The sequence below is a fragment of the Gymnoscopelus microlampas genome, assembly GCF_963454915.1.
Source record: "Gymnoscopelus microlampas genome assembly, chromosome: 6".
Classification (NCBI taxonomy): Eukaryota; Metazoa; Chordata; class Actinopteri; order Myctophiformes; family Myctophidae; genus Gymnoscopelus; species Gymnoscopelus microlampas.
In genome coordinates this window covers 8,683,452-8,697,051 of record NC_139943.1, presented here as the reverse complement: position 1 = coordinate 8,697,051, position 13,600 = coordinate 8,683,452, and the positions used below count along the sequence as shown (strand labels likewise).

The 13,600-nt window shown below is 42.1% G+C and overlaps 1 protein-coding gene across 4 annotated transcripts in view; it reads right to left on the bottom strand.

Annotated features, from left to right (window-relative positions):
• LOC311047638 (GRAM domain-containing protein 4-like) overlaps nt 1–13,600 on the bottom strand; it is a 139,927-nt gene that overhangs the window by 44,787 nt on the left and 81,540 nt on the right. Inside the window, exon 1 of one of the 4 annotated variants that reach the window (XM_084060422.1) lies at nt 3,376–3,479. The exons of the other annotated variants lie outside the window; for them this stretch is intronic. Within the exon in view, the coding sequence (XP_083916548.1) occupies nt 3,376–3,424 (49 nt within the window). The 5' untranslated portion in view covers nt 3,425–3,479. Of the gene's footprint in view, nt 1–3,375; nt 3,480–13,600 lie in introns of those variants that run through there. 4 annotated transcript variants of the gene reach the window in all.

The window sequence follows — 13,600 nt, the reverse complement described above, 5'->3', positions numbered from 1 at the left end:
AGTGTCACACGAAAGTATCAAAAGTAGCATATCCACAAGCTTGTAGATCTGCTACTTTTGATATTTTAATTTAACCCCATTAAGACCTGAGGCCGATTCTACAAAATGTCTCTAAATCCTAACTGTTTTTAAAACAAGACTTATGTTACTATATCAGTGGTTCTCAAACGTTTTCATGTCAAGGACCCCCAAAATGTATATGTATTTGGCCACGGACCCCCATCTCAAAATATTTTGTTCCAGGGACCCCCAGAAGCAAAGATTTGAGTTACAAATGTTCGCTTTAAACAATATATATTCAAAGATTTGCACAAATGTTCTCGAAAAAATAGCAGATCTACAAGCTCGTAGCGCGGCACTCGGTGCCGCGCTATGAGCTTGTAGATCTGCTATTTTTGAATAGCCCAAAGTGTAAAATAATGCTTTTTAGCTCAAATCAAAAAATGACACCGATGCGTCCCAGGCCTCAATGGGTTAAAAAAAAAAGTGTAATCCTGAAAAGTAACACTTTTGGACATAATGAGGTTTCCACCCGACACAGACGATATGCTGTATACGGTATTATGTCAAGACAAAGCCTGCTTCTCCATTAATTGATTAAACTTACATGAGCAAGATTAAGTGGCTTATTGGTTGCAAACGTCGGTTTTGACATATTTTCGGTTAATTGCCCAGTCTGCCCTAGTGTGAGTGCTATTGTTTTCCTCTACAACAGTATACAGTGTGTGTGTGTGTGTGTGTGTGTGTGTGTGTGTGTGTGTGTGTGTGTGTGTGTGTGTGTGTGTGTGTACCTATGTGTGTGTGTGTGTGTGTGTGTTGTCGTGGTATCCTTTAAGGATGTGTGACATTTCAAAGTGCTGAATTCATAATTACTGCCGGGTACATTATGCTGTCAAACACCATAACGTCACACTCATATAAATTGTCGCTGTCGGGCAGAAACCTTGTATCTCCATATTTCATACTTTTTATGTTGTTTTTTTTTGTAAAGTAATGCCCTACTTCATCATACAAGAGTGTCACACAAACGTAGTGAAAATAGCCAAACTACAAGTTCACAACGCATCGTTCGGATGCGTTGTGAACCAGTTCGGAGTTGTGAGCTGGTAGTTCGGCAATTTTCACTATTTTAACCCATTCAGACTTGAGGCCGATTCTACAAAATGTCTTCTAAATCCTAACAGTTTTCTGAAAAAAAAAACGTATGTTACTATATCAGTGGTGCTCCAACTTTTTTCATGTCTAGGACCCCCAAAAGTATATGTATTTGGTCACGGACCCCCCTCTCAAAATATGTTGTTCCAGGGACCCCCAGAAGCAAAGATTGTAGTCTTATAATCCAAACGTGGAGTGCCGAAAACGGTCCGGACCGTTTTTGACCCAATTTTATGTTTATACGTGGGGCCCACGTGGGGCGCTAAAACAAAACTTTGGGATCATCCAAGGAGTTTCTGCGAAGGAGAGGCCGGATGTGGATCCATGTCAAAAATCCTTCCGGTCGGCCTTTCCAATGTTACTCCTTGACTAAAAGCTTAATATCTCCATTTCTTTTTAACGTGGCGTTAGTCGGGACCCTCCGCCGTCTCGCACGCACGCTTGTTTACATGCACTTCCGCGTCGGGGCTTCTACAGCACGAAACATATCAACGGAAGTGGATGGAAGAAATGCAGGCACTGAACGTATAATATTTTAATAAACCTCTGGCACCCGATGTGTTAAAAGATTTGCACACATTTTCACAATTTATCAAAAATAGCAGATCTACAAGCTCATAGCGCGGCACTCGGTGCCGCGCTATGAGCTTGTATATCTGCTATTTTTTAATAGCTAAAGTATAAAATAATGGTTAAAGTGTTTACACAGATGCGTTCCCGGTTTGAATGGGTTAAAATGTATTTTAAATAATAATAATAATAAAGGAACGTTTTTTTTTTTTTGGACATACAAGGTTTCCACCTGACATATCCTCCTATAATGACCTTTCTACTCTGATGGCAGAGAGCAAGGGGAAAGAGGAGAAGAAAAGGAAGATAAATTTGGCCGCTATGAAAGCCTGTCTCGTTTAGCACCTGTTAGCGCTCATTAAAAATGAATGGGCCTGGCATGGAACACCTTGACCTACTTGGTCCCCATTGAGGTGGACTGGAAAGTAACTAAGTACATCATGTACTCAAGTAAATGTACTTAAAGTACGGTATTTTATTGGAGTATTTTGGATTTTCACAATACAATTCCTGAAAAGCTTAGGAAAACCTTCGCTGTGCCTTCGTTGAGTTCCATGCATATTGTATGAAGCCTTCAACAACGTCTGTGGAACGGTTTCTCATGGGGGTGGGGGGGGAAGTAACCAAGTACTCAAATACTTTTTTTTTTTACTGAACTGTAATATTTCCAATTTTCAATACTTTTAGTTCTACACCATTACATCTCAAGGGCAAATATTGCACTTTTTTACTCCACTACAATTATTTGAAAACGTTAAGTTACTAGTTACTTTGTAGATTATTATTACAAAACATACATGTACGCCTTCAACGCCTTTTTAACACATTTTTTCACCCAGTGCCAAGCTTGTAATCATGGGCGTTACTCTCCCTCTGCCAGCCTGGGGAGAGCCCCAAACTAAGCTCATGCTTCCTTCAATGCATTAGTTGTACTTCCATGTACTGTTTCCATGTCTTTCTAAATAAAGTATTCAATCAATCAATCAAGAGTGAGAGAGAGAGAGAGAGAGAGAGAGAGAGAGAGAGAGAGAGGTGGTGAGGTGACATTTGTCCTCTGCGGAGACGAGGGAGAGAGAGAGAGAGAGAGAGAGAGAGAGAGAGAGAGAGAGAGAGAGAGGTGGTGACATATGTCCACTGAGGAGGAAAGAGGGAGGGAGGGAGGGAGGGAGAGAGGAGGTGAGGTGACATTTGTCTTCTGAGGAGACAAGAGGGAGGGAGAGAGGAGGAGACATTTGTCTTCTGAGGAGACAAACCACTTGTTGCGCTGGGGAGAGAAAGTTAATCAAGCGAATCCCTTTAATCACGTATAAAAAATAAAAATCAATAATTTAATGAAAAATTCAGTTGTTCATCAACCCCTCCTTATCTTGGGCCTGTCATTACAGGTGAAGAGCAAAACAAAGTCAAACGGTCAATTGAAAATCTCATATTGTGTTGCGATGCGACACATTATGACCTTGTGCTATTTTAACTCAAAGAATAGAATAACGCTGATGTGAATATTCCATCCATATATTCTTCATTATCTGATTAATCAAAAAAGTAAACAATAGAATTATCGCTACTAAAATAATTGATAGTTGCAGCCATAGAGGCGTCTGTAGCATGTTTAGCTTCAACCAAAAGCTATACAACTACGTGACTATTTACCTTTTTGTTTGTTGATAGAGTTCATCATGCTTACTCTGCTTATTCCCATTTCGCACGTACAGTATAAGTCGCTCTAGTATAAACGCCTACATTGTAAATTGTATTTCCCTCCGAAGCAACAACAACAGGTTCCTGAGCCGAGCGTCTCACACAGCGTCTCACAGCTCTAAACCACAAAGATACATTCCTTGGTGCAGAAACGGATTAAACAAAAGGTCAATAGCCTCCCGCAAAACATAAACATGACCGTGCACTGTATCTGTTCTGTACCGTACACAGTGCATGTTTGTTTAAGGTCTTCCTGTTCACAACTCGCACACAAACACACGTATTGCAAAGAAGTTATTTTGGTAGCAGTGAGAAATGTAACCCTCTCTAGACTTGGTAAACTGGAGCTGAGGTGGCTCTGAACTTAGACCCCCGTTCGTTCGTCCGTCCGTCCGTCTACACTAAATCTCTTTGCCAAAAATAGCCGATCTACAGTATGTGAGGTATAGGCTCTATTCACAGCAGCCATATTATGAAGACATTCACAGGTGTTACCAATGATACTTATGAAGGCTCTGTTCCATTCTGGTCAAACAGAGTCAGGGTGCTGATATTGGGGAGGCATGCGTTAATCCGACAGACCTTTTCTCCGACTATGTGGCATCCGCGTGCGGTTAGGGTTAGGGTGCGGGTTTGGTTCGGGTTTAGTATTGGAAACGTCGGAGCGCTGCGCTGTCGGAGGAATGCGCTGTCGGACTAACGTACTGCACCCCTGATATTGTGCATGTTGGCTCACTGGAAACACTCTGTTACACCGGTGGGTCTAAAGTTGGGGTCCAGGGACCCTCATGGGCTTCCAAATGGACCCTTATGGGTGTGTAACTCTGAGAGTGTACAAATGGAACCAAATGGACCCGTAAGGGTCCATTTGGTTCCATTTGTACACTCTCAGAGTTATGGGGGTCGTGGAAACCACTGTGCTACACTAAATGGAACAGAGCCTTCATTAGTATCATTGGTAACACCTGTGAAGAAAGTGATAATATGGCTGCTGTGCATAGAGCCTATTGTGAGCTTGTAGATCTGCTATTATTGACTAATGTTTCCCCCGAAATGTGGACGCGGTGGTTCAAGTGGTTAAGATACTAACCTCTTGCAGTTTCAACCTGGCGTCCTGATTATTTATGTTTATTTGTTTGATGGTTTGTTCATTCATTCATTCAATAGCGGAAACAGACGATTTACAAGCTCACACCGTGTCAGGATGCGACGCGTTGTGAGCTTGAATATCGGCAACTTTCGCTATTCATCATGCCAAAAAAGTATATTGTTGTTGTCGTGCTTGAGGCTCAGTAATAACTACATTGGATCCATTGGAGCACAGGTTATTTTTCCTGAAAAGGAAAGGTTTCCACCCGACAGCGACAAATAATAGACTTAATAAGCTTTATTATCTTGACGTGAAAACAGAAAACAAAAGTCAAAGTGTCACTGCAGCTAACAAGTGCAATACAACAAGTGATAATGAATAGATTAACAGTGTGTTCAGAATGAAGTGTCTTTTCTCACCTCATAAACGTGTCACGTCTCAACAGTGTCATCACATCACAGTCACACACTGCACTGAAGCTATTACCGTAAATTTCGGACTATAAGCCGCGACTTTTTTCCCCATTTTTCGACCCTGCGGCTTATATAACGGTGCGGCTTATCTATGGATTTTAATAGCTAACGGCCACTAGGGGACCTCCTAAATCTAGGGATTTTACACCCGCGGCTTATAGTCCAGTGCGGCTTATATATGTACAAATCATTCATTTTAGCTGCTGCGGCTTATATTCAGGTGCGGCTTATAGTGCGAAAATTACGGTATTACAGATAAGCCAGGGGTCTTCAACGTTTTCAGGCCAAGGACCCCCTAGCTGAGAGAAAGATGAAGCAGGGACCCCCTCTATATCGTATAAAATTGTGTTTCAGATTCAACATTTTTTGTTTACGTGGTCTGCTCTTTTTTCCCTCTACACCTATAGCCTCTTTGCCAAAAATAGCCGATCTACAAGCTCACAACGCCTCGCAGCGCGAGGCGTTGTGAGCTTGTAGATCTGCTATTTTTGGCCAAATTTCTCCTCAGAAAAGGGATACTAGGGGTCAAGTGGTTAAGGTAAAATAAAAAATCCCATCACAAAAAGATTTGGCGGACCCCCTGTAGTAACTCTGAGGACCCCCTAGGGGTCCCGGACCCCCTGTTGAAGACCCCTGGACTAAGCAATGTTACAAAGTGCCACACACACACTTTGCAATACACAATTAGCAAATTGTTAGCCTCATAGCATAATTGCCCAACTCACTTTTTGGTGAAATTGACCTTTTTGCCTAGCTCTACTCTCCTAACATTGCTGCATCATTGTGCCTTCTTGCCCATAAATATAGAAACCTAGATACCTCATTGGCCTCTGCAGTTCATTGGAGCGACCTGTATCGTGGCCGCCATTTTGGAGAAGGCAAGCTTCCTGGCTACTGGCCAATCACAGCGCGTCTTTTCCGGGACTTGTCAGAATGTAGTTGTATAAAAAGATTACGTTATTTTTTTATACAACTAGATTCTGGTCCCGGAAAAATGACTTATTCAGTGGGCCGCAGCCCGCCTCCTCGCTGGTAAATAAAAAGAAGCCAGACCATGTCACTCCATCCAGGGTTGGCCTCACTCCACTGGCTCTCTGTCCACTTCACAATTCATTTGAAGCTTTTTTATTGTTTTCTTTTTTTTTGTGGCTTTTCTGCCTTTTATTTATATAAAAGTGGAGATGGACAGGAAACAGGGAGAGAGAGAGATGGGGAGAGAAATGCAGCAAAGATTGTCGGGAAAGGGACTCGAACCCTCAATGCGCTGTCAGGCTACATTAGATCCTAAGTGTCCGGATCGCTAGGCCAGAGAGCTGGGCCTTATTTGAAGCTTTTAATGATTGGTTGCAACAAACTCAAAATGGGTCTGCGCCCCCTGTTCCTTATAGAACTTGTTCGTAACCACAACCCCATCCAGAGCTTTGAGGTCAGAGGTACAAGGAGCTTTTGTTGTGGCAAATTCTAATATGTCAAGCTTAGGAGAGAAGAGAGAACACTAAAAGAAGTGACTACAGGCCAGAGCACTTTAAACCAATGTACATCGGATAATAATAATAATCTGGGGGTCCGTGACATGAAAGCGTTGGGGAACCACTGGTTTAAACAACATCAGGAAAAAAGCCCAAAACAACTACAACCCGCAACTACCAATACAAGCGACTTAGCAGAAAGAAACAAGCCCAAAGTCGCTTATAATAAGCAGACTTGGCAACGCTGACTGTGAGGTGGCTCCTGACACAGTTGGCAAAGGACAAGAGAAGTCAGAGCAGTAAAGTCTGGAGGGGGGGGAGAGAGAGAGAGACAGAGAGAGAGAGAGAGAGAGAGAGAGAGAGAGAGAGAGAGAGAGAGAGAGAGAGAGAGAGAGAGAGAGAGAGAGAGAGAGAGAGAGAGAGAGAGAGAGAGAGAGAGAGAGAGAGAGAGAGAGAGAGACACACAGAGAGACAGAGAGAGACACAGAGAGACAGAGAGAGTGAGAGAGACAGACAGACAGACAGACAGACAGACAGACAGACAGACAGACAGACAGACAGACAGACAGACGGACAGAGTGAGACACCGAGAGAGAGGGAGGGAGAGAGAGAGAAAGAAAGAAAGGGAGAGAGGGAGAACAAATGAGCAGCTGGAGGGCCAGAGTGCATAATGTGAAAAAAGGAAGGAGTGATGTGGACCATAAAAGAAGAGTTGTAGCCAGTGTTGCCATGTCTGCTTATTATAAGCGACTTTGAGATTGTTTTCTGTAAAGTTGTTTGTAAATATTGGGGGGGGGGGGGGGGGGGGGGGGCTTGTTTCTAAAGTGTAGTTATTTATTTGGGCTTTGCTTCCTGATGTTGTTTTAAACCAGTGTTTCTCTCCTTTGAGAAACCCCCCATCTGAAAATATTTTCTGAAAACATTTTCTTTCAGGATGTTTGAAAATAGCTGATCTACAAGCTCACAACACGCCGCAATGAAACGCATTGTGAGCTTGTTGATCTGCTATTTTCAAATAGCCTTGATATACTGTGTGTGTGTGTGTGTGTGTCTGTGTCTGTGTCTGTGTCTGTGTGTGTGTGTGTGTGTGTGTGTGTGTGTGTGTGTGTGTGTGTGTGTGTGTGTGTGTGTGTGTGTGTGTGTGTGTGTACTCATGTGGCCTATACAGTAGTCGCTTCTTTTGGGCTTGTTGTCATAGACTAGGTTGCTTGCTTCTCTCGCAAAATCTGGCAACACTGGTTGTAGCAGAGAAAGAGGGGAGAGAAGGTGGTGGTGTGGGGGGGGGGGGGCAATATGGACGTGACCAGGAACACAAAGAAGCAGAAAACAGGAATCCAGCATTAAGGAACGCCACCCACCCCCACATGCACGCACACATGCACGCACATTCCTCTCCCTGGCATAATGGAATGTGTGGGAAAGATGAAACTGAGAGAGGAAGGCTGCGTGATGAAGATGAGAAACTTGATAGAAGGGATGTGGGCGACTCAGTGACAGATGATACAGAGATATCACTGGATCCATTTAGCCCACTCTGTACCGAGAGAGAGAAACAAGACTTCCAATAAGTTACTTTTTATGCTCCAATATTACACAACACAATCTAAAAACACGCCTACTAGTACAGTCTAAAACCTCTTCAACAGGGGTCCGGGAGCCTTAGGGGGTCCTCAGGGTTACTGCAGGGGGGGCGCCAAAGTTTGTGTGATAGGATTTCATTTTTTACATTAAAGGGACCACACCATGAATTTTAACGTTTTATTCTTTTTTGTGTGTTTTTGGTCTCCCCTACCTCTCCTTCAATCCCCAAAAATACCCCAGTTTGAACACTCAGGCTTTCACAGCAAATCTGGGGTTTTCTGTAAATTGGTCTCAAAACAGGCCAAACTGATTTGCACCCTGGTCATGTGACGTCACGTCAGGGTACAATCCCTCCCGTTTTTCAGTTCCAAAAAAATTTAAAAAAAAATGAATCTTCTATTTTTTATTTTTTATTATTATTATTTTTTTTTTTTTACTTTTTCCACACAGAACCAGGAGATAACATGCATACAAACTGGCTCAATAGCGCCCCGTGCCAAACAGGACAATGTGGTATTGCAGGTGAAAGTGCTTTATAAGCCAGAGAGAAGTTAGTTGGAATGAGTATATCTGAGGCTTGATTTAGGCTCAAACCTTTTGAAAAACGTTTGAGGGATCATAAACAATATGATATTAAACATTATTATTATTTTTTTTAAATTCATGGTGTAGACCCTTTAACCACTTGAACCCTAGCATCCCTATTCTGAGGGGAACATTAGCCAATTAACAAAATTCTGCACGTCATACCTACGTATATAGCTTAACACGGTAGGACACACACACTGCTTCTCTATTAGTATGTTATTATAGATCCATGACCGCGGGGTGACCGCACTTTTGCTGCTGCTGCCCCCAGGCTCTGGAATAGTCTGCCTCTTCCAATCAGATCAGAGCAGTCCATTGAGGTCTGCTAATGTTTATTTATCTCTTTGTTTTCTCCATGTGTTACGTATGTCTGGTGCCTTTAAGGTACATGTCTATTGATTCTTTTGATGTTCTGATGATTTGTTCTTTCTGTGCAGCACTTTGGGGCAATCTCTGGTTGTATGTAAATGTGCACTATAAATAACGTTTGATTTGATGATGTAAATGTGTATTATCAGACCGTACTTGGTCTGTTTCCCCCCCCCCCCACCTATACACCATATACAGGGTTCCCACACCTTTTTTTTACGATGAATTTTCAAAACTTTTCCATTTATTATTTTAGTATTTTACCCCATTTCCAGGACTATAGAAATCCTACAGTGCAATAATGAGACTCTTAAACCAGTGTGCCATCAATGCCCCAAGACAGACTCGAGTGAAGGTGTCACGTGACAAAAAGAACAGATCTACAAGCTAACAACGTATCAAGTAACACTGCATTTTACCCATCTTTCACGTAATGTTGGACAAAAACAATGTATTTTGTTGCTGTCGCGCAGAAACCTCTTATCTCTGTAGTTTAACTTTTTGTGTTTTTTCGTAAATCATACATAGCATCACACAAAAGCATCAAAAGTAGTAGATCTACAAGCTCGAAACGCGGCGCGAAGCGACGCGTTTCGAGATTGTAGATCTGCTACTTTTGCCATTTTAGAATTTGAATCCTGGACATATGACGTTTCCACCCGACAGAGACGATAGCCAAAGATTTTCCAAAACATTTGATTCATTTCAAACCTTTTCCAGGCCTGGAAAACTGTTTTTATAATTTCAAAATATTTCCAGGAATTTCATGACCGTGGGAACCCTGCATATATCTCAAATAGCCGATCTACGCTCATAACGTGTCACCGCATTATTTTTTTCTATTTTCGGTGAATATTACCCCCTGAGTATGGATGCTAGGGTACAGGTACAAATGGTTAATTTCCAATACTTTTACTTCTACTCAACTACATCTCAGAGGCAAATATTGTACTTTTACTAGTTGTTTGATACTTTACTTTGTAGATTTAGATTATTATTGCAAAAGATACATTAAGCACTTCAACCCTATATACATTTTGGCCAATTGAAAATAGCCGATCTACAAGCTCACAATGCGTCGCAAAGTACTCACAAACATGTGAGTACTTTTTACTAGCCTGGGTGCCAGCCTGCTTCGCTGCGTTCGGCGGACTTTTTTTCTCTCTCCGCTTCTCAGTCTGGAATGCCTCCTATCTCCAGGAGGCGGGACACAGCAGCCAAGGTTCCAAACCTACCGTGGCTTCTGATTGGTCTGTGGTGCGGGGCGGGACAAAAAAAACGGTGTGATCGTTTTGATTCGTCATTCGTTTGAACAACATCCAATCAGCAACGACGTTGCCGAACGTAACATATGTAGTTCCTGTGTACTTCCTGTGTAGTTCTGAAAGACGAGTCAATCGGGTGCATTCCAGACTGAGAAGCGCAGAGAGAAAAAAAAATCCGCCGAACGTAGCGAAGCAGGCTGGCACCCAGGCTAACTTTTTACACCACTGCACACACACACACACACACATACACAGCATCTCCTCGCAGAGATGAATTAGGTCTAGTGTGGTTGTAAATACACAGTGAACATCCCATCACTACCTGTCAAGTTGTGGAGAGAGAGATAGCAGATGGCAGAAACCCAGAGTCTAGGGCACACGCATAATCTGCAGCTTAATTAGTACACACAGAGCTCTCACAACATGAGAAAAGAAGGTGCGATAAAAGAGAAGCAAAATAAAAAAGAAGAAAGTTTTCTTAAAGTGTAGAATTATGACCCTCAAGTAAGAAATACTGCAGGTCCTTTTATGCTGATCTCAATGTGAGAATACACTTACAGTAATTACACAACTTCTCCCCGAATCTTCTCAGTGGACTGGAACGGGTTTTTGAAACCTTCGGGAATGTGTCGAAAGTGTCTGGAATGTTGTAATTGTTTCATTCGGGTCATTGGGAGTGTTAACTCTGGGTTAAAGTAATAGCCTGGGACCAGACGAATCTGCCAGTGCAAAAAAAATAATTGCCCTCGGCGATTGTGATATAGTCTGGCCATGCGAGGCTATTAAAGTAACACTGTGGATTTTTACTGTGTAGGCTACATTTACCTCAGCACCCAGTTCTGAGATTGGATATTTAGTTTAGTCTGGGCTAGTTTGGGCATTTGGTATAGGGACAAAAAGTCGGGAAAGTGTGAACGTTGAATTAATAATAAAATATCCTAAAATAAAAACCGTATTGTATCGTATTATTGTGAATTTGAGGTGACGGAACACCTTCTACATGTCCCGGAGTGCAGCAGGAAGGTTACGGAGCCGAGCTCGGCACAAATGAACCTATTACGACCTGAGGCCGGATCTACAAAATGTCTTCAAAAAACCTCCTCATGTCAAGAACCCCCCAAAATGATATGTATTTGGCCGCGGACCCCATCTCAAGATATTATTTTGTTCCAGGGACCCCCAGAAGCGTTCCGGTTGTTAAGCCCAGACTATACTGCTGAGACTTGTGCTTTGTATTTTGACGTCTTCTTCTCGCAGCCTCAGATCCTTGGATAAGGCCCTCCTGGAGACCCCCCACACCCCAGCTCATCACAAAGGGTGGAAGAGCTTTTGCAGTCCGGGCCCCTAAGCTTTGGAACGCCCTACCTGTCACCCTAAGACGTGCAAAAATCTGTATCATCTTTTACAACTCTTCTGAAAACTTATCTCTATACTAAGGCCTTTTCTTAAATTTTACTGTCACTTTTGTTTTATTTGAGTATATCTGTAAGTATTTGTGCCACTTGCTTTATTCTCTGACCGTCTGTAATAGCTTCTATCCAAAGTAGGGTTGTCCGATATTGGCTTTTTTACCGATAACCGATATACCGATATTGTCCAACTCTTAATTACCGATACCGATATCAACCGATACCGATATATGCAGGGATTATTGTGATTAGGGTAAGCTCAAATTTCATATCAAATACACCATATACAGTAAGAACTCCTGTAACTTATTTATAAAGCAAAAAAAAATAAAAAATAAAAAATTTCAAAAACCGATACCGATATTTTCCCGATATCAATTGTTATGCTAATATCGGCCGATAATATCGGACATCCCTAATCCAAAGTTTTATCATGATTGTTCTTTTTATTCTGCTCTGTAAAGCACTTTGTGACTTGTCTGGAAATGTGCTTTATAAAAAATAAATAAATAAAATTCATTATCATTCTCCTGATTGAAGGTCTGAGGACAGAAACGTCTGTCATGAAATAAAGATTTTTCTGGTGTCTTCCTCTTCAAATGAGGACCTACACTGCCCCCCAGGAGAACCCGCCTTCAAAAAGGAGGAGCTAGACAAAAAGGAAAGGAACAGAACAGCTAATTGATTCCTGACCCTGACCTTGTGGAGTCTGCTTTGGCTCAGGGCTGTACGGGCAGCTTTGTATTACACTTTCAACATGAAGGTTACCGGTGACAACAAGGCCCTAAACTGGTCAATAATTCAATAGTGGTAGTCTAAGAGTCTAAAGTGATGAGCGGCATCAATTTAATCACTTAACCCACGGGTTTTCAACCGGTGGTATTGCAGGTGGTCCCTGGCCATGCATAAAAAATAAAATTTCACTTTTAATAACTTACAGGAGTTCTTACTGTATTGTATGTGTGATATGAAATGTGAGCTTACCATAATCACAGTAATCCTTAATCATATTCCATCATATTCAAACAAAATCACTGTATTTTATTAGATATTATATTGATATTATAGCTCTTTTATCCAGCTCCCTGTGGTGCATGAACCCCCCACCACTATTGTGTGGGGTGGGTCTATGATGGACCCACCACGCACACTAGTGGTGGTCCCCAGGTTGCTCTTAGTCAGGATGGTGGTCCCTGGGTCAAAATGAGTTGAACACCCCTGACTTAACCTGTTCAATCTGGGAACGCATCTACAAATGTCTTCTAAATCTGTTTTCTGAAAAACGTATGTTGCTACATCAGTGGTGCTCAAACTTTTTCTTGTCAAGGACCCCCCAAAATGATATGTACTTGACCAAGGACCACCATCTCAAACTTCTTAGTTCCAGGGACCCCTCAGAAGCAAGGATTTGAGTTACAAATGTTCGCTTTAAAATATATATATTCAACAATGTGCAAAAATGTTATTATATTTTTCAACAAAATAGCAGATCTACAAGCTCATAGCGCGGCACTCGTCGGTAATAAAGTATTCGATCAATAAAAAAAAGGCGAAAATAATATAATCAATTTGCTCGCAAAGCTCACAACCTGTCACGTGGTGAGCAGACAGAAAACAGAAAAGTTACTCGTACAGAGCCCTGAGGGAGTGGTTAAACTTGACAATGGTGACGCTGCACTGTTGCATGTTTAAACACTGTGCTGTTGCATCATTAAACGTGACAAAGGGGCAGAGGACGGCAGAAAACGGAGACATGTCATGAAAGTTTAAAGACAACACACTAAAACAATTCACCTGTGGGACAGAGACACACACAGCAGGACCAAAATGTCACGTCTAATGCTAAACCTGTCCTCCAGCTGTCTTCACAGTAGCTCTGTCATCTGTATAAAAAGTTCCAGATGTCTGTGGCAGTCAGCGGTGTTAATTTTGT